The 23210-nt window shown below is 50.4% G+C and overlaps 11 protein-coding genes across 11 annotated transcripts; 6 read left to right on the top strand and 5 right to left on the bottom strand.

The window, feature by feature from the left end:
• The first annotated feature begins 5823 nt into the window (after window positions 1-5823).
• BCR37DRAFT_380636 (uncharacterized protein) lies at window positions 5824-6673 on the top strand. Its single transcript, XM_040869528.1, has one exon. The coding sequence runs from the start codon at window positions 5848-5850 to the stop codon at window positions 6562-6564; it is 717 nt and encodes a 238-aa protein (XP_040724480.1). The 5' UTR covers window positions 5824-5847; the 3' UTR covers window positions 6565-6673.
• Window positions 6674-6807: 134 nt separating this feature from the next.
• Window positions 6808-9333, bottom strand: BCR37DRAFT_393489 (uncharacterized protein; the record flags this gene model as incomplete). Its single annotated transcript, XM_040871314.1, has 4 exons — window positions 6808-7191; window positions 7346-7581; window positions 9043-9181; window positions 9232-9333. 4 exons carry the CDS (start codon window positions 9331-9333, stop codon window positions 6808-6810), a joined length of 861 nt encoding a protein of 286 aa, XP_040724479.1.
• Window positions 9334-11746: 2413 nt separating this feature from the next.
• BCR37DRAFT_380606 (uncharacterized protein) lies at window positions 11747-12567 on the top strand. Its single transcript, XM_040869527.1, has one exon. It carries the CDS (start codon window positions 11887-11889, stop codon window positions 12550-12552), a length of 666 nt encoding a protein of 221 aa, XP_040724478.1. The 5' UTR covers window positions 11747-11886; the 3' UTR covers window positions 12553-12567.
• A 425-nt stretch (window positions 12568-12992) lies between these two features.
• BCR37DRAFT_380605 (uncharacterized protein) lies at window positions 12993-13802 on the bottom strand. Its single transcript, XM_040869526.1, has one exon. It carries the CDS (start codon window positions 13439-13441, stop codon window positions 13106-13108), a length of 336 nt encoding a protein of 111 aa, XP_040724477.1. The 5' UTR covers window positions 13442-13802; the 3' UTR covers window positions 12993-13105.
• Window positions 13803-15391: 1589 nt separating this feature from the next.
• Window positions 15392-17162, top strand: BCR37DRAFT_404726 (uncharacterized protein; the record flags this gene model as incomplete). The annotated part of the gene is made up of 1 exon (XM_040872062.1): window positions 15392-17162. A coding segment is annotated over one exon (1392 nt), but the record flags the coding sequence as incomplete, so codon positions are not given.
• Window positions 17163-17380: 218 nt separating this feature from the next.
• BCR37DRAFT_380604 (uncharacterized protein) lies at window positions 17381-17870 on the bottom strand. The gene has a single exon (XM_040869525.1). It carries the CDS (start codon window positions 17844-17846, stop codon window positions 17577-17579), a length of 270 nt encoding a protein of 89 aa, XP_040724475.1. The 5' UTR covers window positions 17847-17870; the 3' UTR covers window positions 17381-17576.
• Window positions 17871-18272: 402 nt separating this feature from the next.
• BCR37DRAFT_380602 (uncharacterized protein) lies at window positions 18273-19022 on the top strand. The gene has a single exon (XM_040869524.1). It carries the CDS (start codon window positions 18481-18483, stop codon window positions 18841-18843), a length of 363 nt encoding a protein of 120 aa, XP_040724474.1. The 5' UTR covers window positions 18273-18480; the 3' UTR covers window positions 18844-19022.
• BCR37DRAFT_54006 (uncharacterized protein) lies at window positions 18605-19684 on the top strand. Its single transcript, XM_040872356.1, has one exon. It carries the CDS (start codon window positions 18898-18900, stop codon window positions 19492-19494), a length of 597 nt encoding a protein of 198 aa, XP_040724473.1. The 5' UTR covers window positions 18605-18897; the 3' UTR covers window positions 19495-19684.
• On the bottom strand, window positions 19653-20312 carry BCR37DRAFT_380600 (uncharacterized protein). The gene has a single exon (XM_040869523.1). The coding sequence runs from the start codon at window positions 20299-20301 to the stop codon at window positions 20140-20142; it is 162 nt and encodes a 53-aa protein (XP_040724472.1). The 5' UTR covers window positions 20302-20312; the 3' UTR covers window positions 19653-20139.
• Window positions 20313-21009: 697 nt separating this feature from the next.
• Window positions 21010-22166, top strand: BCR37DRAFT_53995 (uncharacterized protein). Its single transcript, XM_040872355.1, has one exon. It carries the CDS (start codon window positions 21258-21260, stop codon window positions 21897-21899), a length of 642 nt encoding a protein of 213 aa, XP_040724471.1. The 5' UTR covers window positions 21010-21257; the 3' UTR covers window positions 21900-22166.
• A 266-nt stretch (window positions 22167-22432) lies between these two features.
• BCR37DRAFT_387875 (uncharacterized protein) lies at window positions 22433-22882 on the bottom strand (the record flags this gene model as incomplete). The annotated part of the gene is made up of 1 exon (XM_040870574.1): window positions 22433-22882. One exon carries the CDS (start codon window positions 22880-22882, stop codon window positions 22433-22435), a length of 450 nt encoding a protein of 149 aa, XP_040724470.1.
• Window positions 22883-23210: the final 328 nt, after the last annotated feature.

Below are 23210 nucleotides of genomic sequence, written 5' to 3'. Positions count from 1 at the left end.
GCACACGACACACGCATGATCAAGGTACCAGCACGACCACGACGCGTGTCAAAGGATGGTTACAAGCGCACTGAGGTCCATGCTGTCGAATCCATTCACAAAGCGTTGCCGAGCTAAAAAAGGCAGTTCGTTATCTTGATCGCGACTTCCCGTCTCTCGTCAGGGCACAAGCGAACTGGATTTCCATGGCCATCTTTCAGCATGGTGCCAAGAATATGCAAGTCGCCGTACGTGATGACGCCCAACAACCTAACCAACGGTTCCTTACTGACACAGCAGTTGAAGCACAAGAAGCGTCTGGCAGAGGCTCAGCAGCAGGGCAATGACGACGAAAACGACAGGCAGGCACGACAAGCACAACGCAATGCACAAAACACTGCGCCAAACGGGAAGGGGGGCGACGACAGCGATACAGATACCGCACAACTACATTGTACCGTACACCACTTCTGCCCTCGCTTGTCTTGAACCCTACCGACTACTACAAAGAAACGCAGCCGTCCAATGACAGCCAGAGCTCAGCTGCTGCAGGCTGCAGCAAATAGCAGGGACTGACACGCCGCCACTGCCGACGAGATAGAACAAGTACGAAAGCGAGCAAGCGTGCAAGGCACCTTGCACGACAGTTGTAGGGAGTACATAGTAAGCGTTCATTGCTCTAGAGCTATGCTTGAGCCATTCAAAGCCCTGACGCGGTACCTGCAGGTCGCTTCGTGCTAGTCACCAGCAAAAGCCGGTCGCCACCTATCAATCGCTAGTTGACTACGCGTGATTCTGCATGACCTACTTGAAGGTCCGTGCGATGGCTTGTGCTGGTTTAGACAATCTCTGATGGCCTGTGCTCCATCAAAGTCTCTACAGTAGAATAAGAAGCTCAAGGGATAGACATTTTACCGTTTTGTCACCGAAGATCATCATTCACTGGTAGTACCTTCGCGCGAGGAGGACAAAATACACTTTGTATGGTCTCGAGGGTGCCTCCTGGTGAACATCGTGCGTCCTTTCGATACCAGCGATTGTGTGACAAAGTCAGAAGCTCAAAGGGACGTGATCACAAGCATGCTCAATCGACTGGCGTCTACGGGAAGGTGCGTTCTCTTGAGCGACTTCTGGCTGCAGTGGAAATGGTTACTGACGGGGTGGCCCGAGTTGGACGGCCATCTGCAGGGGCAGCTGACGAAGACGAGTCCGAGTCCTTACGGCAGAAACAAGGCAGCCGGTGAGTGTCAAGGCAGTGCGAGCTTTTCCAGCAGTCTGAAGGCCGCAGCTGTCGAGATTGAAGACTTTGAATGGAGTTCTACGTCATCGTGTCAACCTGAAAGTGTCGGTGCCAAGGATAGAAGTCTGGACGGTGGGGTGGACACGACCACGTGATGCACATTTCTCCCGAATTTATAAGCGCGCTAAAAACCGGTATAGGTGAATTGAGTTGACATCAATCATAATCATACTTTGCTCTAGGCTAGTCTATCGTTAAATCTATTGGAAGCACAATGCTTCATGTCCTTTTGTGTGAAGGTCGGACACTAACTCGCCCAGATCGTGTCGTGACCTCCACGAGGGGTACCTCAACTGCAGTTGTCACTTCAACAGAGCGAGTCGCTGTATCACTGCGTTTGGTGCGTGATGCAGACCTTTTGCCGGCTTGACTTGGCTTGGAATCCAAATCAGCTTCTTTCTGGGCCTGTTTGGCAGCCTTAGCGGCCTGGGAAGCGGCCTTCTTTTCAGCGCTTGCCGCATTGCGCACAACAACAGCCGCTGCACGCGCCTCACGTCTCCGCTGGACCTGAGACTCCTTGTTAGCCTTCTTCTGAGCCACTGCTGCCTTTCGGACTGCTTTGATCGCCTGCTGCTGTCGTTTGACCTCTTCCCGCTGCTCTATAAGTTCTCGCCTCAGCTCGACAGTCTCGCCGTCCGTAAACACGCCGGCCTGACTTTGGACAGCTCTCACTTGCTCGATGACGGTCAATGCCCTCTTCCTTGATCGTGTCTTCTAACTATTAGCCTTCTCAAGCTGCTCAATCCTGGCAGCTGCTGCCTTGTTCTCGGCTAAAAGTTTTGTGTGATGGTGGCCAATGTATTTGGAAGCTTTTCGCTGGCCAGGCGAACCTCTTGCAGATAACCGGTTCACGAAGGTTCGAATCTTGTGGGCCTTGGACACGGTCCCATAGCCTGTCGCGGGTCGAGCACTATCATGTTGCTGAGGCTCATTAGCAACGCTTGGAGTTCGAGGTCTCTGACGCAAGCCTTTGAGCACGACCTCTGCATTGACAGGCCAGAGACCCGTCTTTTGGAAAGAAGACTCAATCGTCTTCTTCACAAACGTCTTCTGCCATGCTTTCCAGAAGATCAAGAAGAAGTCACGCTTTTTGATGGCTGTATGTCCCTCCATAGTTGTGATCAAGTCGTTCAGGCCTTGTGAATAATATCCCGCAAGTGGACTGAAACAGCCTACATCGAGCGGCTGCAAGCTGTGCGTCGAATGAGGCGGGTAGAAGGCACATATAATCTTGAGCTCGATGCAGCGATCCAAGAATGCATCGGTCATATGTGACCCATGACCGTCGAGAAAAAGTAGCCTCCAAGACCTCCTTGCCTTCAACTTGGTCTCCTTCTCGAAAATCTTGTCCAGCCAGTCCAGGCCGTGCATGTTGGAAGTCCAGCCGTTAGGAGACGCAGCGAAATAGCAGCTATGCTCCTCACGCCTGAAGTCCTGGACCCAATCATCATGGACCTCTCCTGACTTCGCCTTGTAGATCAGGCCCGGTGACAGCGCAGTCCCATCCGCGCAGATTGTGGCCAGAACGGTAATCCACTCACGACTACCGTCTTGCACAGCCCTGGGCAATGTCTTTCCAACAAATTCCTGCTTGGTGAAGACTCTGCGCATCTTTGACAATTGGCCTAGCATGAAGCCCTTCTCGTCCATATTGTACAAGTTATCGGCAGTGATCCCGTATTTTTCGATCACCTCGCCCACTCTGATGAACCATGTCTTGTAGCTTACCGCAGAGTCCGCCTTGTGGCGCGCCAAGTCCAATGTTTGAAGAAAACCGCTGCTCACTTCCTCCTTGTGTCGCGCAATAAAACGCGTGACCCAATGCTGTCCGAGCTGGCGGCCAGCGAGTTTCGACGCGAAATTCATCACCATTGATGGCGGAGGCGAAACGCATTGATCGGTCAGTCGTACAATCCAGTCAATCACGCATTTTTCTTGATGTTTGTTGAGCGCCTGCATGTTCTCGAGCTTGACCCTCGTGGAGGTAGACTTCCCGCGGTATTGGCGCGAGAGGCTTGATCGGCCCACGTCATACTTTCTAGCTATGGCTGCTAGATTAGGCTTGTCTGTAGCATACGCCTCCGCAAGGGCGAGCTCCATCGTGCCCTCAGCTATAGAGATAACGCGTATTTAAGACGCGTTGTTTACTTATTTTATTTCGTGCATCACGTGTTCGTGTGGGCCCCACCGTCCAGACTTCTAATTCGATCGCTGCGGCAGGTGACATCTAAGCTGCAGCGGGTTGAGAACAATCCACAGGGGAGCCGTGAATTGTCCTGCGGGTAAACGTCCTGCGGCAGGACATTTACACTTTGAAACGTCCTGCCGCAGGACAATCGCACAGTGAAATGTCCTGCCAAAAATAGGCAGATCTCGCAACTTTTTCTTCCCCTCTGACACCCAGCTTGCAGCGTGCGGCCCTACATATACGGTCCACACTGACTCCATAGTGACTCCACAACACAAGGAGACCATCCTGTGACACCTAGGATGCCTATATCATTCTGCCAGAAACACTCACGAGCTTCGATTGACTCGTTCTGATCAATAGTCTATATGAAATGCCAATGGCTATATGATGTATGCCTATCTGGACTCAAATAACAACAGTGGTTTCAAGGATAGATAAGGTTGGCTCAGGATACTTGTTGCTTTTACTGCAGACGTTCGGGCTTCTTTTCCAACCGCTTTGGGTGTTGGAAAGCTGCAGATGCGACAGAGCGTCTGACCTGGTCTTCCAGTGCCTTCGTCGTCGCCACTGCCAGCTCACAAGAACACTGCTGACGCAATTACATCACTCAGGTTCGCCGAGACATGTTCTGCAGGCGCGTCAGTCTTGGATCGATCTACCATTTGTTGCTGTGGTTGGGCGTTGCCATTTCTGACCGTATTTGGATCGATATACCCAAGTCTGGAAGACTTTTAACCTCGCTACGTTTCGGACAACTATTCTGTGTTCTCTGACGAAGAAGGGCTGATTTTGCAAGCTGACTAGCTTGCTCTTTGTCAGTCTGATGGCTCGTTTGAAGAAAACATACATGTTACAGGCTGCCGCTGCAGAAAAAAACCATTGCCGAGTCTCATTCCCTCCTAGTATTCTCTTCATGCCGCTGTGAACTGGGCAGATTGAAGTGATGATTAAGATGAAGAGCCTATAAGTCGGCTGATAGCGATACGGGCCAGAGCGCTGGGCCTGAGTATACGCCGAAGTTGCTTGTTTCGCACTGCCCTGTCCGAACAGGCTGGCGGCAACGTGAGCGCCCCTGAAGCTGCTTGTCCGTGGAGGGCATGATCAGAGGATTTTGAGAGGCGGCTTGAAGCTTAAGGCATCTATGAGGATCTCGCACGGTTCATCAGCGGAGGCTGAGACTTGACTATGTTTTCTTAGCATCAGATGGCAGGCATGCAGTCAGCGGAAGTCTGGCAGCGGAACTGTCGTAAGGCGTCTGGATGCCCTGGCGAGGCTTCTAGTAAAGAGATTGACCAGATAACACGACTCTGTATGATAGCTCGTGATGTCTGTTGTACTCCATACCACTCTGCTATGTTCTCGTCTAGGCATCGAGCCGCACGGCTGGCCTTGATGGAAGGGAAAAAGCTGCGAGATCTGCTTATTTTTGGCAGAACATTTCACTGTGCGATTGTCCTGCGGCAGGACGTTTCAAAGTGTAAATGTCCTGCCGCAGGACGTTTACCCGCAGGACAATTCATGTGACCGAATCCACAGCTCTGTGTCAAGATGCATTTGCACACGCGTACAGGCAATTTGACTGTTGACAGAGTGCATATCAGCATGGTCGCGTGGAGTCACCGGCCCCTGTGGATCTGCATTGTGTTTGCGCAAAAGGCTACCTCAAAGTGACTGCATGAAGCATGATGCAGCATTTGAAATGATCTCGCAAGAAGGGGAACGACGATACCATGAGGAGCAACTCGAAATGACCACGTATGTTGCCAAGGTTTTTCCTGCAGGGCTGCAAAGCGGCATCTTTGAGCTCATCCAACACACAACTTCACGTCGTCCGTCGATCGCAAGCGTGCTCACAATGCGGGCGCCAAGCGCAAGTTGCACACGGTCTTATGTCTGGCTTTCTGTGACGATTTTGTATCTGGTCTTGTTACTCCACAACGTCTCAGCTGCAGCCGGTCGCACTAGCGCTTCCTCCGACTCTCGAGCTGCTTCCGGAGCCAAGCGTCCAAGGCCTGGATCTCCAATCAAACAGCCAGCTGCAAGAGAGACCGGAAACCCATCGCCAGGTGAAGTCAAGCGGAATTCTGGATACTTCCAAGAGAATTTCCCAGAGTGCCGAAATGTGTCGGTTGCTTATTACGGCCTTTTCGAAAAAGGAGCTGGGCCTTACCATGGAGCGCCAGGTACAAGTCGAGCCCAGTTTCCCAATCTACCTGGCATGTTTCCCCTAGCTAGCGAAGGATCTTGCGAGACGAAATGTGAGGAAAAGATCCACCACTTTGAGTTGGCTTTGGGTGACGCACTCCGGAAGTTGAAGAAGAAGCCTTTCTGTTGGACAAGTGACAGGTTCAGCATTGTGCAGCGAAGAGCAGGCTCAATGGGGTGCGACACTTCACTGACTCTAGGCTGCCGCCTTTCAGCTTCTTTGTGTCAGTGCACTTTCAATTTGATCATTCCTGAGCAAATGAATGCGACGAGACAAGAGATGAGGTATCCCAAACAGGGCGTGCCATCGGTCTGCGACATGCAACGTTTTCCTGCCACGATGTACTATCAATTCGTCGAAGGGAAAATGTTGACGGATGTGCTGAACGAGCAACGGAGCATTGTTGGAATAGAGAAGCGAAGCTGGCCACTTTTTGAGTGGCATTCTAGACCGAAAGAAGCTGTCATACAGGGAGATCCTTTTCTTTGCCCAGAGCCACCAGTCAAGGAAGCAGAGAAGGAGATCCGGCCTGGGAGAAAAAGACCAGACAGGCCGTCGAGGAAGGATTATGGTGACGTTTGTCTTTGTCCCGATTTTCAAGACAATGGTAAGGGGCAGTGCAGTCATAAGGAGCTGATATGCGAGACAATCAGCTTGACTCAGGCCATTGACAACTTGCGAAGGGGTGGAGGTGGGTTGTTCGACGTTTACGTGGAAAAGTTCCCCCAGCTGAAGGATTATGTGGAACCCATTTCAGGCACAGCAATAGCGACCGACCAGGTATCGCAAGAAAACTGGGCAACGCTGCTCGCCGCAGTTGATTCGGTCATTGAAAGAGGCTTGGATAGCGACCTCAACCTACCTGCAGAAGCGAACGACGAATTTTGACTTGCTCGGGGTCTGGATGCGCACTTCTGCATCTTATGTTGCAGACGCCAAAAAGTTTCATGCGGGTTCCATCAGTGAGCGATGAAGACACCTTCACCGACCGCGAATCCGTGAAACATGCTCAGCTTTTTCATTTCATATCATAGATGATGTAGTCAACAACTCAACCAACAAGATCTAGAGACAACGCATCGAAGCGTGGCACTATCGATCAATGTGCTACTTGTTCAGAGCTCGTGCGCTTTACCTTAACACTCGAGGACGAGGAATGTCTAGCATAATACCATCGGAAGCAGCAATGACTTTGCCTTTGTAACCGTAAAAGGCCATGGCACCATTGCGCTGCTTTGCACTATGCGAGACGGCTGCCGGACCTTTGCGTTGGGAATCGTCTGCAAACAGCAACTCGAGAGTCTCTTGTGTTGCCGATGATGCTTGTTGAGCAATTTGCTCACATAGCCGCATACAGTGCCTTGCCTGTTGTCCTTTGCCACCATATCGACTTGAAAAGTGCGTCAACACAAGTATCTTTGCCTGGCACGCCGATGCAAGAGCGCCTGCTACTCCAGGTTTACTATGTCCTCGATTTGCTGCACGCTCTCGTACCGAAACGAGAGTATCGCTGAGCTTACCGTATGGTGGTGGAAGGTATGCATTAGTTGACTCATGCAAGACGAGCGGAACAAGGCTTCAGTCCAGGCGCGGTAGACAAGCGGAAGGCGTCATGGGTGTCGCAGAGTAGGACCACTGTCCGGCCACGCTCTTTCGGCAGAGGCCTTACTGTGCTGCCTGTAGGTAGCGAGATGGCATGACCGGCTTTGAGCGCTGATAATGTTGCCCGGCGTTCTGCATTAGCATTGCAAAATGCAGCCATGAGAGTACTGGATGTCTGTTGTGTGATCTCCACAAAGTCTGCTCCGCTAAAGACGAAGCCAAGGGCGGGGTCGCTGTCTTGAATGGCCACTGCATCGACGGTGAAGCGAAGGGATGATTGCTGGATATGCTGAACCAGAAGAGCTGCTGATGAGTCTGCATCCGGCTTTTCGATACAAGAGGCTCTTTCTCGTGGAAATCGAAAATGGTGTGTCCCCGAATGCCAGCTACAGCTCCTCATAAAACAATATCTCAATGACGCGGAACGGTGATGCCAGCGCAGTGTAAGTCAAGCAAAAGTCTGTCCTTAGAGACACTTGTGTACTGAGTGGGCCATAGATCACACGAGGTCGTTGCCAGTGCCTTCTCTTCTCTGAGCTGCCCTGCAGGAGGTTTCCAGCTCTTCCACCGTAATGTCCTAGCACATCGGCGAGTACTGCAGGCAGGCCAAAGCAGTGGTCGGCATGTAGACGCGTGAGAAAGCCCTTGCGTATAGATGATAGTTTGAAGTCTGTTTTGAGGGGAGAAAAGCCGGTATCGCTTCCACAGTCAATGAGACCTTGTATGTGCATCCAATGCGAGTAGATGAGCAGTTTGTGTGCGTGAGGTGGTCTGTTGTGCACAAAATGTAGAGAATGCGATGAGCCGCATGTGCGTCAGATCGGAGCAGCAGAAGACCAGAAGCAACAGTGCTAGATCACAAGCTTGGGCTGATGAAAAAGATGTAAACCAGCTCGATGATCATGAGGTCACTTCTTGCTGGTGCGAAGAGACCAGACGGGCAGAGTAATCCCATCCTCAGCCGACGTCAAGCTCAAACAAAACCTATCTTCTGACTATTCAGACTTAGTCTACAGTGTGTCATACCATAGTCTAGTAGAGGAGCCTTTCCCTCCTCTTCAAAAGTTTGGCGATCAAATGCGCGGAACTCAGAGCCGTGAATTGAGTGATGCAAGGCGATGACTGCACCACAGTGTGTTCGCGGCAATGCGCGGGAACCCCTGGCGCGAAAGAGCGGCACAAGCCGGAACAGCGGAAATGAGCAGGGACGGTCGTGAGTTGGCCATCTCTGTGAGCGTGAATGAGCTTGAATCTCATGCAAAGCGCATGAAAATGTGTGAAAGTGTGGAACTTGCCAGTCACCGTAGTGGATCCGTTCACTTTGCTATCATGCGATCAAAATTTACAGTAGCTCGGCTATCTACACGTTTTCGGAGCATCAGGGATCGTCTACAGCAAGCCAATGATACTTCTAGTGCTTGTGATGCAATGGCGGTGGTCAGACTGATACAGGGTGTGAATGATGAAAGCAAGAGACACCGAGCTGGTTCTGAGTGCCCTACGGAAAATTTGGACCGGCAGATTACCGGCGGAAATTACCAGAAGAATCCAGCGGAATACCGGCGGAAATCCCTAACTTCGCAGGCGCAGTAATACCAGCAGACTACCAGCAGACTACCGGCAGACTACCGGCGGAAATAAGCACGCCTTTACCAGAGTCAACCGGAGGATTACCAGAGGATACCACCTGCCAGCGGGTGAGCTCAATAGATGCTGTAGCGACAGTAGGTGTAGCAACTAGACCATCTACGACACACTACAGACGTGCTGCCGCTTTCTTGGCCTTCTTGGCAGACTTGCGCGCCTTTTTCGCTTGTGATGCTGCAGTCTTGGCCTTGGTCATAGTAGTGCTGCCTTGCTCAGCGTCCTGTGCTCTGCGTGATAGCTTTGATGTTCTTCCAGACTAGAAATGCATCGTTAGTATGTCATGGTAGGAATAGCAGAAGTGCATACCTTGCGAGACGAGGAGGCAGATCGATCTTTGCTTGACTTCTGGCCACTGGTCAGTCTTATAACATCAAAGATGGGACGGACTTGCCTTGGAAACATGTGCATTTTTGTTTGCTTGACGCTACATCTTGTTAGCCAATGTTACCTCCGCATGATAGACTCACATTGTGCTGAGACGAAGTTGGCTGCAACTGGATATGTTAGTGAGGTACATCAGGCAAAAGGAGAAACCCACAACTCTCGATGCAGCCTCGTCAATATCATCGTCTTCAGAGAGGGCGTAAGCGGGTGTCTCGCAGCGGGTATTCTCGTCATCGAGGCGAGCAGATGATGCTCCATGGACAACGTCGTGTGCGTTGCTGAGCTCATCGTCTTGGGAAGAAGCAGCAGCAGTAGTCTTCTCTCTGTAGACTTTCGCTTTGCGCGTCTGTGGGTGCGTCAGTCAAGAGCTTGCAAGGTACAGGGACACTCTCAAGGACATGAAGAGTCGGCTCATTTTTCCAGGATCACGACTTGATCAGTATGATGCATGCTGCCACTGGTCTAATGACATATGCCGTCAGCGGCTACCGAGTTGAGTTTGCGCTTTAGTCTGTCTGCCTCTGCTTCGCAAACTAACAACTTGTCGGTCGGCATCACAAGCTGGAAATCTACATCTTGACGGTACGATCATTCTCTTCTTCCTCAAGCTTCGTGTCGTGGTCTAGCAGTCTGCTGTCATGGACTTGCCGAGCGATACTTCATCAAATCAAACTTTGCTGCATGGTAGACGTTTCAACCTGTTTCTGATTCTGCCGCCATTGTCTGGCACCGTCTGACACTTATGGAAAGACTAATCTGACACCTTGCTGTGCCTGTCTTTCGTATGCTGTCGCTGCCACATCTGCAAGCTAAATGCCGCTCATGGATTTGGCTCTATGATGTTATTCCTGCTCAGTCCCACAAATTCACGTGCGCGGCATCTCTCTTAGACTCTCTACCACAAATTCCCACACATCCCGTCTGCGGCATGACCCTCTTGGAGTTACCTGTGATGCTTTTGCTAGACAAGGTGAATCATTGCGCCTGTGTTACCCATCAAAGTCTCAATAGCTATAACATCATGAAGCTCAAGGAATGGAGAAGTCTGCGGTTTCTGTCTGGAAATGATTCAAGATGATCTGCAAGTTGTACTACGACGCGCAGGTTTGAGAGGGTTTATCTTGAATGAACTCGAAAGTGCTTCTCAATGAGCTTTGAGAGCTCTTTCGATTCTGCAAGCGTAGTTACCAGATGGAAAGTCAAGTGGGTGCGATCAAAAACCAGCTGGATCGTTGGAGACCCACGAGAAGGTCCGTTCTCTTGAGCAATCTTTGACCGTGGCAGGAGAAGAGTTTCATGCGGTCGTTCAATTTGACGGCCATCAGAACTAGCCGCCGAAGAAAAGACCGACCTTCTTAAAGCAGTAATAAGGGGGTTGACAAGCACCAGAGCAGTGCGAGCCTATCAAGCCAAAGTAATGTAGCTCTTAGCAGCTATGTTTGTTGAGAAAAGGGATTTTGGAATGGGATCCTACATTATCGCGTCAACCTGGAAGTGTCAATCCCAAAAACATCGACTGCTGCGCAGATGACATCTGAGCTGCAAGGGTTGGGAACAAAATCTCACATGTACATTGCGACTGGGAGCACGCGATTGCACACGCGTACGACCTTTACGATGGCAGACATGTCAGATTTCTTAGGTTGGCAACTTGCTTCTCCTTTGAACATGTCAGCGTGTCCCTATATAGGGGTAACCCCTGACCGAACGTGTCAGCAGTCACAGCTCTAGCATCTCCTAATATCTCTAACAAGACAGAGTCTATATCTGCAAGAGGAAGGGAAGAAGAAGTTGAGTTCGTGCAAAAGGCTAGCTCAAATGCAGCATTGGAAGTAACCCCTCAAGAAAAGAAAATACAACACCATAAGGAGGAGCTCAAAATGGCCCTTTATAGTGCGAACAAATTTATGCGAGCCCGGAAAGCGACAACCTTGAGCTCAGTCCAACAGAGAGTCTTACGCCGCTCGACGAATGCAAGTACCATTTACGATGCGGGCGCCCAGCACAACGTTTTGCATGTGGCTCTTCTTGACAAGTTCCTATATGGTCTTGTTCCTCCACGACGTCACTGCTGCAGCTGGTCGCAATGGCGGTGCTTCCGATTCTCAAGTCGTTTCCGATACCAAGCGTCCACGGACTGGGGATTCAATTGATACATCAGCTGCAGGAGGGACTGGAAATTCATTGTCAGGTACAGAAAAGCATCCATTCCACCAAACGAACGTTCCAGAGTGCGAAAATGCGTCGGTTGGTTACCACGTCCTTTTCAACCCAGGAAGTGGGCCTTACCGTGGAGTGTCAGGTACAAGTCAATTTCGACCCAGCGTTGCTCATAGCACGTCGGGCTCAGTTAGTGGAGAAGTTTGCAAGACGAAATGTCGAGAAAAGATGGTCGAATTTGAGAACAATTTGAGCTTCGCGATCCGGAAAAAGACACCTTTCTGTTGGACAAGTATCAGGTTCAGTATCGTGCAGCGAAGAGCATACTTGGTGGGGTGCGGCGCTCCGCTGACTGCAGGCTGCCCCATATCAGCTTCATTGTGTCAGTGCACTTTCAACTTGATCATCCCTGAGAAAATGACTGCGTTAAAGTCGGAGATGAGGGATTACAGAGTGCAAGAAGCGCAGAAGTCCGAAGCAGAGAAAGGCTTGATGACGTCAGTGTGCGACTTGCAACGATTCCCGGCGATAATGTCCTATGAACTGTTCTCCAGGGAAACAACTTTGAAGGGCGTGCGGACAAAAAATTCGGAAACTGCTGAGAAGGAGAAGCGAAGCTGGCCACTTTTCGGATGGCACTCCATGCCGGATGAAGCTATCAGACTGGGAAACCCTTTCTCATGCCCAGAGAAACAAGCTAAGGAAGCAGAGAAGGAGCTCCCGCTGGAAAGAAAAAGAGCAGCCAGGCCGAGCAGGGTCATCAAGGACATTTGTCTTTGTCCCAACAATCATGACGATGATGGGGCTCAGTGCAGTCGTACTGAGTGGATATGCGAGACAATCAGCTTGGCTCGGGCCATTGACAACTTGCGAAGGGGTAGAGGTGATTTGTTCGATGTTTACGTGGAAAAGTTTCCCCAGCTGAAGGATTATGTGGAACCTATTTCAGGCACTGCAATAGCGAACGACCAAGTTTCGCAACAAAACTGGGCAACGCTGCTTACTGCAGTTGGTTCGGGCAGTCGGAAAGGTTTGAATTTCGACCTCAACCTACCTGCTGCAGACGAAGGCGATGAGCTTTGACATGCTCAGGGTCTGATTGCACACTTCTGCGTCTCATGTTGCAGAGGCCAAGCAGTCGTATGAGCGTTCTTTCGCTGAGCAATGAAGACACCTTCACCGACCGCAAAACAGCAAATCATGCTGTTTTCTTTTTATCCTTTCATATCAAAGAGTATCAAAGATAATGCCGCGAACAATTCAAACAATTCGATTAAGAGACAACGTATTGAAGCGTGGCACTATCGACCAATGTACTACTTGGTCAGAGCTCATGCGCTTTACCTGAACATTGGAGTTCGAGGATTCTCTAGCATCACGCTCTAATAGGCAGCAATGACTTGGCCTTTGTGATCGGGGCCTGCCTAGCACCATTGAGCTACTCTGCACGATGCGAGGCGGAAGCTGAGGTATCTTCGTGTTGAGCATCGTCTACAAACAGCATTTTGAAAGTCTCTTGTTTTGCCGATGATGCTCGTTGAGCAATTTGCTCACATAGCTGCATACAATGCCTTGCCTGTTGCCCTTTCCCCCATTCTCGACTTGAAAAGTGCGTCAAAACAAGCATCTTTGCCTGTCACGCCAAAATAAAAGCGCCTTCGACTTCAGGCGTACCTTGGCTCTGACTTGCTGCACGTTCTTGTACTGGAACGAGCGTATCGCTGAGCTTACCGTACGCTGGTGGAAGGTACGCATTACCTGACTCATGCAAGACAAGCAAAACAACGCTTCGTTTCAGGTGCGGTAGACAAGCGGGAGCGTTATGGGCGTCGCAGAGTAGGACCACTGTATGGCCACGCTCTTTCGGCAGAGGCCTTACTGTGCTGCCTGTAAGTAGCGAGATGGCATGACCGGCTTTGAGCACTGATAATGTTGCCCGGCGTTCTGCATTAGCATTGCAAAATGCAGCCATGAGAGTACTGGATGTCTGATGTGAGATCTCGACAAAGTCCGCATCGCGAAAGATGAAGCCGAGGTTGGGGACAGTAAGTAGTATGGCGTCCGCATCGACGGTGATGCGATGATCGCAGGATATGCTGAACCAGAAGAGCTGTGAATGAGCCTGTATCCGGCCATTCAATAGTCAATAGAAGAGGCTTCTCCTGGTGGAATGATGTGCCCTCGAACGCTTGCTCGTCATTAAACAATAACTTCAATATCGGGGAACGATGATGCCAGCGCAATGTATGCATATGTCAGGCGAAAATTTGTCCTTAGAAACTCTTGTGTACCAAGTGGGCCATAGACCAATTGCCAATGCCCTCTCGGAGCTTCGCTGCCGCAGTGTGCTCAGCCTTTTTGCCGTATCCACACCGAGCAAATCGGCAAGGACTGCAGGCTATCCGATACAGTGATCGGCATGTTGATGTGTGAGAAAGATCTTGCGTATAGATGATAGCTTGTAGTCTGTTTGGAGGAGGGGGAAGCCTGTATTGCTTCCACAGTCAACGAGATAGCTTGTCTGTCTATCCCATGCGAGCAGATGAGCGCTTTGTGTGTGTGAGGATTTTGTTGTGCACTGCAGGATGTCCCGAGCGTGACGAGCCGCAAGCTCAAGTCTGTCAAATCAAAAAAGCAGAACCCCAATAAGTCTTAGCACGAGTGCTAGATTACAACCTTGGGCTGATGGAGAAGATGTTGAGCAGCTCGATGATCATGAGGTCACCAGTACTTCTTGCTGGCGCGACGAGATCAGATGGGCAGAGTATCCTCAGCCGAATCCAAGCCCAGATAGGGTTTGGCTCTCTGAGCCCCCGGGGCCTACTTTACAGCTCTTTGTCCATAGTCTAACAGAGGAACCTATCTGCTGAGATTGAGATGACAATCTATCATACTAGAGGGCAGTTTGGCCAAAGATGGCATACAAGTAGTTTGCATAAGTGGTTTTGCAAGACCTTCTTGCAAGTCCCTCCGATGACCTGTGCTGGACAAGACAGGCTTTTGCAAACTTCACTTCAAGCAATAGATTATTTTAAGTATGAACCGATAATGCTGATTGCGTGTTCGTTACAAAGACGATGGTATCGAAGAGGAAGCATCGAGAGTTGTGGATTCCTCCTTCTGTCTGACGTACCTCACTAGCGTATACAGAGGCAACCAAGTCAGCCTATCATGCGGAGGAGACATTGGCGAAGAAAATGTAGCGCCAAGCAAACTCGTACTCTCGTATTTCGAAGGCAAGTCTGTCCTATCTTTGTTATGAGACTGATCAGTAGGGTGAAGTCAAGCAAACGACGATCTGAAGCCTCCTCGTCTCGCAAGGTTGCACTTCTGCTGCTCATATATTAACATACTAACCATGCATTTGTAGTCTGGAAAAACTTTAAAGCTATCACACAAGGAACAAGATGCTGAGCATGGCAGCAACACTACGACCAAGGCCAAGTCTGTAGCATCCCAAGCAAAGAAGGCGCACAAGTCTGCCAAGAGGGCTAAAAAAGAAGCGTCAGCACGTCTGTAGTGTGCTGTAGATGGTCTAGTTTCTATACTCACTGTCACTACTCCATCTCATGAGTTACTGTAGCTGTCGAGATTGAAGACTTTGAATGAAGCTTTACGTCGACGTGTCACCCAGAAATTGTCAGGCCTGGAATTATTTCGATTGCTGCGGCAGGTGAAATCCAAGCTGCAGGGAATTAAGAACAATATACAGCACCGTTTTTCAACATTCAAGTGCGTTTGTAGACGCGTATGGACACTCCAGTTGCTGAAAGGGTGCACATCAGCATGGACACCTGGAGTCACCAGCCGCTGCGGAGGTTCAATCTTGTTTGCACAAAAGGCTACCTCAATGTGACTGCATGAAGCATGTAGCAGCATTCGAAGTGATCCCTCAAGAAAAGGCATAACAGCATCAATAGGAGCTTGGCAAGGCTCCGTGTGTTGCGAGCAATTTTGCCGCGAGCCTGGAAAGCGCAAACTTGGAGCTCAGTCCGACAAACGACTTCACACCGTTTGTCGATTGCAAGTACTGTTCGCGATGCGAGCGCCCTGCACAACGTCCTATTTTTGGCTCTTTATGATGACAGTGTATCTGGTCTTGTCTTTCCACAATTGCACTGCTGCAGCCGGTCGCACTGCCAGTTCATCCGGCTCTAAAGCTGCTTCCAGTCGCAAGCGTGCAAGGCCCGGATCTTCAATCAAACCACCACCTGCAGGAGAGACCGCAAACCCATTGTCAGGGCAAGTGAAGGAAGCGAAGTCTGCATACCACCAAGAGAGTTTCCCAGTGTGCCGAAATGTGTCGGTTGGTTATTACAACCTCTTCGGGAAAGGAGCTGGGCCTGAACATGGAGCGCCAGGTACAAGTCGAGCCCAACGTCTCAATATTCCTGGCATGTTGTCCTCAGCTAGCAAAGGATCTTGCGAGACGAAACGTCGGTTGAAGATTCAGCACTTTGAGACCAAGATGAGCAAAGCATTCGGGACAAGGGTGCCGTGGTGTTGGGCAAGTGACAAGTTCAGCATTGTGCAGCGAAGGGCAAGCTCGGTAGGATGTGACACTTCCCTTACTCTAGGTTGCCATCTATCGGCTTCGTTGTGTCAGTGCACTTTCAACTGGATCATTCCTGAGCAAATGAATGAGACGAGATTCGAGATGAGGCATCACAGAAAGAAATATTTTAACGGAGGTAACAACGAGCCGACGTCAGTGTGTGACATGCAACGGTTTCCGGCGACACTGTCCTTCATACTGCACGAAAAGATCAGAACTTTGGATGATCTGTCAGGAAGACATTCGAGACCTACTGAAGCGGAAACGCGGAAGCGAAGCTGGCCACTTTTTGATTGGCACTCCGTGCCGAATGAAGCTTTCATACTGGGACAATCCTTTCCTTGCCCCGAGAGACCAGCCAGCGACTCGAAGAAGGGAATTTTGCCTGTGAGAGAAAAACCAGCCAGGCAATCGTGGAAGAAGGTGATCGCGGAGGTCTGTCTTTGTCCCAACAATCGTGGCAATGGTGAAAGACAGTGCAGTCATAAGGAGTTGATATGCGAGACAATCAGCTTGGCTCAGGTCATTGACAACTTGCGAAGGGGTGGAGGTGAATTGTTCGACGTTTACGTGGAAAAGTTTCCCCAGCTGAAAAATTATGTGGCACCCATCTCTGGCACTGCAATAGCGAACGACCAAGTTCAGCGACAAGACTGGGAAAGGATGCTCCCTACAGCTGCTTCGAACCTTGCAAAAGGTCTGACTTTCGACCTCAACCTACCTGCTCCAGAAGATGACGAGGATGGCCATGAGCTTTGACATGCTCAAGGTCTGATTGCACACTTCTGCGTCTCGTATCGCAGACGCCAAGCATTTCTATGAGCGTTCTATCTTTGAACAATGAAGACACCTTCACCAACCACAGAAGAGTGAAACATGCTGGTCTCAAAATTTAGCCTTCCATCTCATAGACATTGTAGCGAAAGATGCAAACAACGAGATCAAGAGACAAAGCATGCAAGCCTAGCACTATCGACCAATGTTTTACTTAGTCAGAGCTCGTGTGCCCTCCTTGAACACTTGAATTCGAGCCATTTCTAGCATTATACTGTCATAGGCAGCAATGACTTGGCCTTTGTGATCGTGACCGCTATGCGGGGCGACTTCTGAGGGACCTTAGCGTTGAGCATCGTCTGCAAATAGCATCTCGAGAGTCTCTTACGTTGCCAATGATGTTTGCCGAACAGTTTGCTCAAAGAGCTGCATACAATACCGTGCTCGTTGCTCTTGTCTGAACGAGCGTATCGCTGGATTTATCATACGGCGGTGGAAGGTACGCGTTTATGGACTCACGCAAGACAAGCGAAACATCGCTTCTTTTAAGATGTGGTACTTTAAACAAGCGGAAGCGTCATGCTTGTCGCCGAGTAGGGCCCTGCAGCAAAGAGCATCGGCGGTTGCCGATGATGGGGCTCTTGGCGAGGACCAATGATGCATTCGAGCGGAACGTGTCTGAGCATTAATCATGCCGCAGAGAAGTCAAGCGGCATGTGGAACCGATAGGAAGAGATACCTTGAGACGTGCGGTAGCATTGAGAGCTTATAGGTGTCATCATGATGGCAGAAGGGCGAGCACTGGGAGCTCAGAAGAAACAGACGGGGCCGAGTAGACGAATGAGACGAGATGAAATAGCGCCGAGGTTAGTGCGTGACGGGTGTACATTGGTGGCTCGCGGATTACTGGCTGGTGATAGACTGGTAATGCTGGTGAAATGCTGGAGCAAGCCGGAACACCACTTCCAGAGGCTGGTGGATCACGGGCGATCGACAGAAGACAAGTCAGACGCTGGTGACCTCTGTTGCTTACACCATGGCTATACATATACGTCCGATCAGACACAAACGCTGGCATTCGTTCAGCTCGTGCGCCACGACTGAAATGTAAGCAATCCTATCTAACGAAATGTACCAAAACACAAAAGTCCTCGATCTGCGTGGCATGATTATCCTGAATGCGGCAGTCCACTGTCGTCTATCGAGAGCGGCTTTTTTCTTCCAAGGATCAAGAAGCAAGGAAGTGGAGTCGTCGTTGTGCTGTGCTCGACGCTCGTTGCAATTTCTTTTTTTTTTTTTTTTTTTTTGTTCCGTTGTCTTACATACCTACTCCTCTCAGGACTCTATGGCCTATATAGGAACTCAGCGGCACCGCCGCTTGTTCTGTCTTTGAAAGATACACGCCTCACGTGTATGGTTCTTCCAATACTTGTCCTCGCGCGCAATGGGTTGCGGCACTTCCTGCTCCGTCATTGTTGGCGATCTGGCCTAAGCCAATATTTGTTTATATAGCGGGCAACACCGCTGTCTTGCTGTCCTACTTCCGGGCAGTTCGACGCTCGTTGCAATTGTGAAGTTGGACTTCGAAGATTTTGAACTTTGGCCACTCGGCGTCGGGACCTTCAACCAGCTAGCTACTGACTACAATACAGCTCATGGTCGCCGCACATGCTTCACTCTAGATGCACATGTCTGCAGTCTCTCTTCCTCTTGTCTGTCTCTCAAGTGTGTCTGACCAGCAAGGTCAGATCGATGATGTACTGCATAGCGCGGTAGAATCCGACCCGCCAAGCAAATGGACAGCCAACAACCTCAACCTTGAGTCTGCCAGAGCAAAGCAAGTAGCACGTCTACTAGCTCTTGCAACAGATGATCAGCATTCTAGAGTCTCGCTCAATGCCTTTAACCCAAGTGTCTTGCCCTTGTCGTTCACGGAACTAGCTCATCAGCCTCGAGCCGGCATCGCAGCAAGCACAGCCAACAACGATCCCATGGATTCATCTGACAACCTCTTTATCTCTCTTGATACACTGCGCTGTGCCTAACGCATTCAAGAGGACGATCTAGACCAATTTGAACGGCTTGCACACGATACACGCATGATCAAGGCAACAGCACGACCACGACGCGTGTCAAAGGATGGTTCCAAGCGTACTGAGATCCAGACTGTTGACTCTATTCGCAAAGCAGTGTGTCTGTGGCCATCAAGCGCGGCAAGCAACACGCAGTGGAGTGCTATCGTCAGCGCTGCTTGCCATGACAGGGATGCATACAACTTTCTCAAGGACCAGCGAGGCAATCGCGTCAGCTGGAAACAACGCGACCATGCCGAGCTGAAGAAGGCAGTCCTTCATCTTGAACAGGACTTTACGTCGCTTGCCAGGGCACAAGCGAACTCGATCTCCGTGGCTATCTTTCGCTTGGTGCCAAGAAGCTGCAAGTCGCCGTACGTGCTGACGTCCAACAATCTACGCAACGGTTCCCTACTGACAACAGCAAACAAGACAAAACGCCTGGCAGAGACAGAGACTGAGCAGCAGGGGACGTCGATAAGAACGACATACAGACACGACAAGCACGACGCAACACACAAAACACCGCGCCACACCATGAGAAAGACGACGACAGCGATACGGGAACCGCACAACCACGTCGTACAGCACACTAATTCTTTCGCTGGTCTTAATGCCTCCTGACTACTACAGGGCAAACGCGACCGGCCAATGACGTCGAAAGCTCAGCTGCTTCAGGCTGCAGCGAAGGACAGGAATGACCGCGCCGCCACTGCCAGCGAGGTGGAGCAAGCACGGTAGCGTAGCAAGCGTGCAAGACACCTGGCACAACAGTTATAGGGAGTACATAGTAAGCTTTCCTTGCTCTAGAGCTATCCCCAAACAATGCCTTGCCCCCTGCAGCTCGCTGCGTACTAGTCACCAGCGATCACCGGTTGTCATCCGTTGATTACCAGTTCACTACGCGTCAATCATCGCCCTTTTGTCACCGGCGCCATATTCTACCGTTTGTCGCCTGTTTATCTCACTGCGTCAGTCTTCTGGCTGTCACCGGTTTTCCAGCTGTGGAAATTTCCCGTAGAGCTTAAGCTTAAAGACCATTGGGAGCCCTTTTGATACCATCGAGCGTGTCAAGAAGGCAAAGGCTTGACTAGACGTGAACACAGGCCAGCTCCGTGGACTGGTCCCCTGGAGAAGCTCGTTCTCCAGAGCGATTTTGTCTGCAGCGGAAGTCGTGTCTGAGACCCAAGCTTGACGGCAACTTGAACTAGGGGTAGCTTACGAAGATGATGCCGAATCTCTTTCGCAAAACAACTGAACCGACAAGCGTCAAAGCAGTGCGGGTTTATTCTGTAGATGAACAGCTGTAGTTTTCGAGACTGAAGACTTTCGATAGAGTTTTACGTCGACGTCCCGACCAAAAATAGTCAGGCTGCAGCAGCTGCAGGTGATAATCAAGCTGCAGGGGTGGAGAACAACGCACAGCACCATGTCCAGAATATGTTTGCACACGCGTACGGGGAACTCAATTGCTGACGGAGTGTAAATTTGCATGGGCACGTGGAGTCACAGGTCTCTGCGGAGGTACAATTGTGTTTGCCCAAAAGGCTACCTCAACGTGACTGCATGAAGCATGTAACAGCATTTGGAGTAAAATCTTGACCCCTCAATAAAAAAAGAGTCGACAGCATGAACAGGGGCTCGAAACGACCCCGTATGTCGCAAACAATTTCGCCGCGAGCCTAGAAAGCGACAACTTTGAGCTCAGTCCAACAGACAATATCACATCATCTGTCGATCGCAAGTATTGTTCACGATGCGTACGCCAAGCACAACCTCTTATGTCTGGCTCTTTATGACAACATTGTATCTGGTCTTGTTTCTCCACAACGTCACTGCCGCGGCGGGACGCACTGCCGCGTCCTCCTGCAGCTCTCCAGCTGCAGCTGCTTCCAGTCGCAAGCGTGCAAAACCCGGATCTTCAATCAAACCACCACCTGCAGGAGAGACCGCAAACCCATTGCCAGGCAAATGGAATCGGTGGAAATCTCCATACCAACACAAGAGCTTGCCAGAGTGCCGGAATGTGTCTGTTGGTTATTACGGCCTTTTCGAAAAAACAGCTGGGCCTTACCATGGAGCGCCAGGTACAAGTCGATCCCAACGACCCAAAGTTCCTGGTATGGTGCTACAGCTAGTGAAGGATCTTGCAAGACGAAATGTCAGGGGGAGATTGATAACTTCGAAATCACTTTGAGCAATGCATTCGGGTCAGATCCGCCGTGGTGTTGGGCAAGTGGCAGGTTCAGCATTGTGCAGCGAAGAGCACACTCATTGGGATGCGACTCGCCAGTGACTCCAGGGTGCCCCTTGTCATCTTCTCTGTGTCAGTGCACTTTCAACTTGATCATTCCTGAGCAAATGCGTTCAACGAGACGAAATACGAGATGAGGCAACACAAAAAATATTCCAATGAAGGTACTCACTCGACAACGTCAGTGTGTGACATGCGACGGTTTCCGGCGACAATGTCCTATGTACTACACGAAAAGATCAAAACTTTCTCTTCTGTGATGACAAGATTTTCAGAAGCTGCTGAAACTGAAAAAGAGAAGCAAAGCTGGCCACTTTATCAGTGGCACTCCGTGCCGGATGAAGCTGTCATACTGGGAGAACCCTTTGCTTGCCCCGAGTCACCAGGGGTGAACTTGGAGAAGGAGATCCCGCCTGGGAGAAAAAGACCAGACAGGCCATACAAAAAGGTGAATGCGGAGGTTTGTCTTTGTCCCAACAATCGTGACAATGGTGAGAGACAGTGCAGTCACAAAGAGTTGATATGCGAGACAATCAGCTTGATTCAGGCCATTGACAACTTGCGAAAGGGTGGAGGTGGGTTGTTCGACGTTTACGTGGAAAAGTTCCCACAGCTGAAGGATTATGTGGAACCTATTTCAGGCACTGCAATAGCGAACGACCAAGTTTCGCAACAGAATTGGGCAACGCTGCTTGCTGCGGTTGATTCGGTCAGTCGGGAAGGTTGGAATTTCGACTTCAACGAAGCTGCTGCAGACAACGGCGATGAGCATTGACATGCTCAGGGTCTGATTGCACACTTCTGCGTCTCATGTCGCAGACGCCAAGCATTTCTTTGAGCGTTGCATCGTTGAGCAATGAAGACACCTTCACCGACCGTGAAACAGTAAAACATGCTGTTGTCTTTTTATCCTTTCATATCAAACAGTATCAAAGATAATGCCGCGAACGATTCAAACAATGAGATGAAGAGACAACGCATTGAAGCGTGGCACTATCGACCAGTTTGATACTTGGCCAGAGCTCGTGCGCTTTACCTGGACACCCGAGTGCGAGGAATGTCTAGCATCATACCATCATAGGCAGCAATGACTTTGCCTTTGTAATCGTGAACGGCTGTGATACCATTAAGCTGCTTTGCACTATGCGAGGCGACGTCTGAGGGACCTTTGCGTTGAGCATCGTCTTCAAAGAGCATCTCGAGTGTCTTTTGTGTGGCCGAAGATGCTTGCCATGCGATTCCATCAAATAGCTGCATACAGTGCCTTGCTCGTTGCCCTTTGCCACCATATCGACTTGAAAAGTGCGTCTACACAAGCATCTTTGCCTGGCACGCCGATGCAAAAGCGCCTGTCACTTCAGGTGTACTGAGTCCGCACCTTGCTGCACGCTCTCGCACTCGTACTGAAACGAACGTAACGCTGGGCTTACCGTAAATTGGTGGAAGGTACGCATTAGTTGACTCATGCAAGACAAAGAAAACAACGCTTCGTTCCAGGTGCGGTAGAGAGGCAGAAGCGTTATGGGTGCCGCAGAGTAGGACCACTATCTGGCAACGCTCTTTTGGCAGAGGACCTCCTGTGCTGCCTGCAAGTAGCGAGACGGTTTGACCGGCTTTGAGCGCTGTTAATGCTAATGCTGCGCGGCACTCTGGATCAGCATTGCCAAATGTAGCCATCAGAGTACTGGATATCTGATGTGTGATCTCAATAAAGTCTGCATCGCGAAAATAGCCGAGGGTGGGGACAGTTAGTAGCATGGCGACTGCATCGACGGTGATGCGATGATCGCTGGATATACTGGACCAGAAGAGCTGTTCATGAGCCTGTATCCGGCTTTCCGAAAGAAGAGGCTTCTCCTCGTGGAAATGACGGGCCTTCGAATGCCAGCTCCAGGACCCCGTAACACAATATCTGAACAACGTGAAACGGTGATGCCAGCGCAGTGTGAGCCAAGCGAAAGTTTGTTCTTAGAGATCTTGTCTACCAAGTAGGCCATAGATCTCGAGAGGCCGGATGCCAGTGCCTTCTCTGAGCTTCCCTGCAGGAGATCTTCAGCTCTGCCACCATGGGCCCCTAGCAAATCGG

This window comes from Protomyces lactucae-debilis (genome assembly GCF_002105105.1).
Source record: "Protomyces lactucae-debilis strain 12-1054 chromosome Unknown BCR37scaffold_12, whole genome shotgun sequence".
Classification (NCBI taxonomy): Eukaryota; Fungi; Ascomycota; class Taphrinomycetes; order Taphrinales; family Protomycetaceae; genus Protomyces; species Protomyces lactucae-debilis.
Note: the sequence above shows the minus strand (reverse complement) of the source record. Positions and strands in the feature narration are given on the sequence as shown.

What these genes read in the sequence shown, in the direction of transcription:
- BCR37DRAFT_380602 (XM_040869524.1), top strand. Translation starts at nt 18,481, where the DNA reads ATGCACATGTCTGCAGTCTCTCTTCCTCTTGTCTGTCTCTCAAGTGTG.
- BCR37DRAFT_380604 (XM_040869525.1), bottom strand. Translation starts at nt 17,846, where the DNA reads ATGTATAGCCATGGTGTAAGCAACAGAGGTCACCAGCGTCTGACTTGT.
- BCR37DRAFT_54006 (XM_040872356.1), top strand. Translation starts at nt 18,898, where the DNA reads ATGATCAAGGCAACAGCACGACCACGACGCGTGTCAAAGGATGGTTCC.
- BCR37DRAFT_380636 (XM_040869528.1), top strand. Translation starts at nt 5,848, where the DNA reads ATGGGGTGCGACACTTCACTGACTCTAGGCTGCCGCCTTTCAGCTTCT.
- BCR37DRAFT_380605 (XM_040869526.1), bottom strand. Translation starts at nt 13,441, where the DNA reads ATGGCTGCATTTTGCAATGCTAATGCAGAACGCCGGGCAACATTATCA.
- BCR37DRAFT_53995 (XM_040872355.1), top strand. Translation starts at nt 21,258, where the DNA reads ATGAGGCAACACAAAAAATATTCCAATGAAGGTACTCACTCGACAACG.
- BCR37DRAFT_380600 (XM_040869523.1), bottom strand. Translation starts at nt 20,301, where the DNA reads ATGGTGCTGTGCGTTGTTCTCCACCCCTGCAGCTTGATTATCACCTGC.
- BCR37DRAFT_380606 (XM_040869527.1), top strand. Translation starts at nt 11,887, where the DNA reads ATGACTGCGTTAAAGTCGGAGATGAGGGATTACAGAGTGCAAGAAGCG.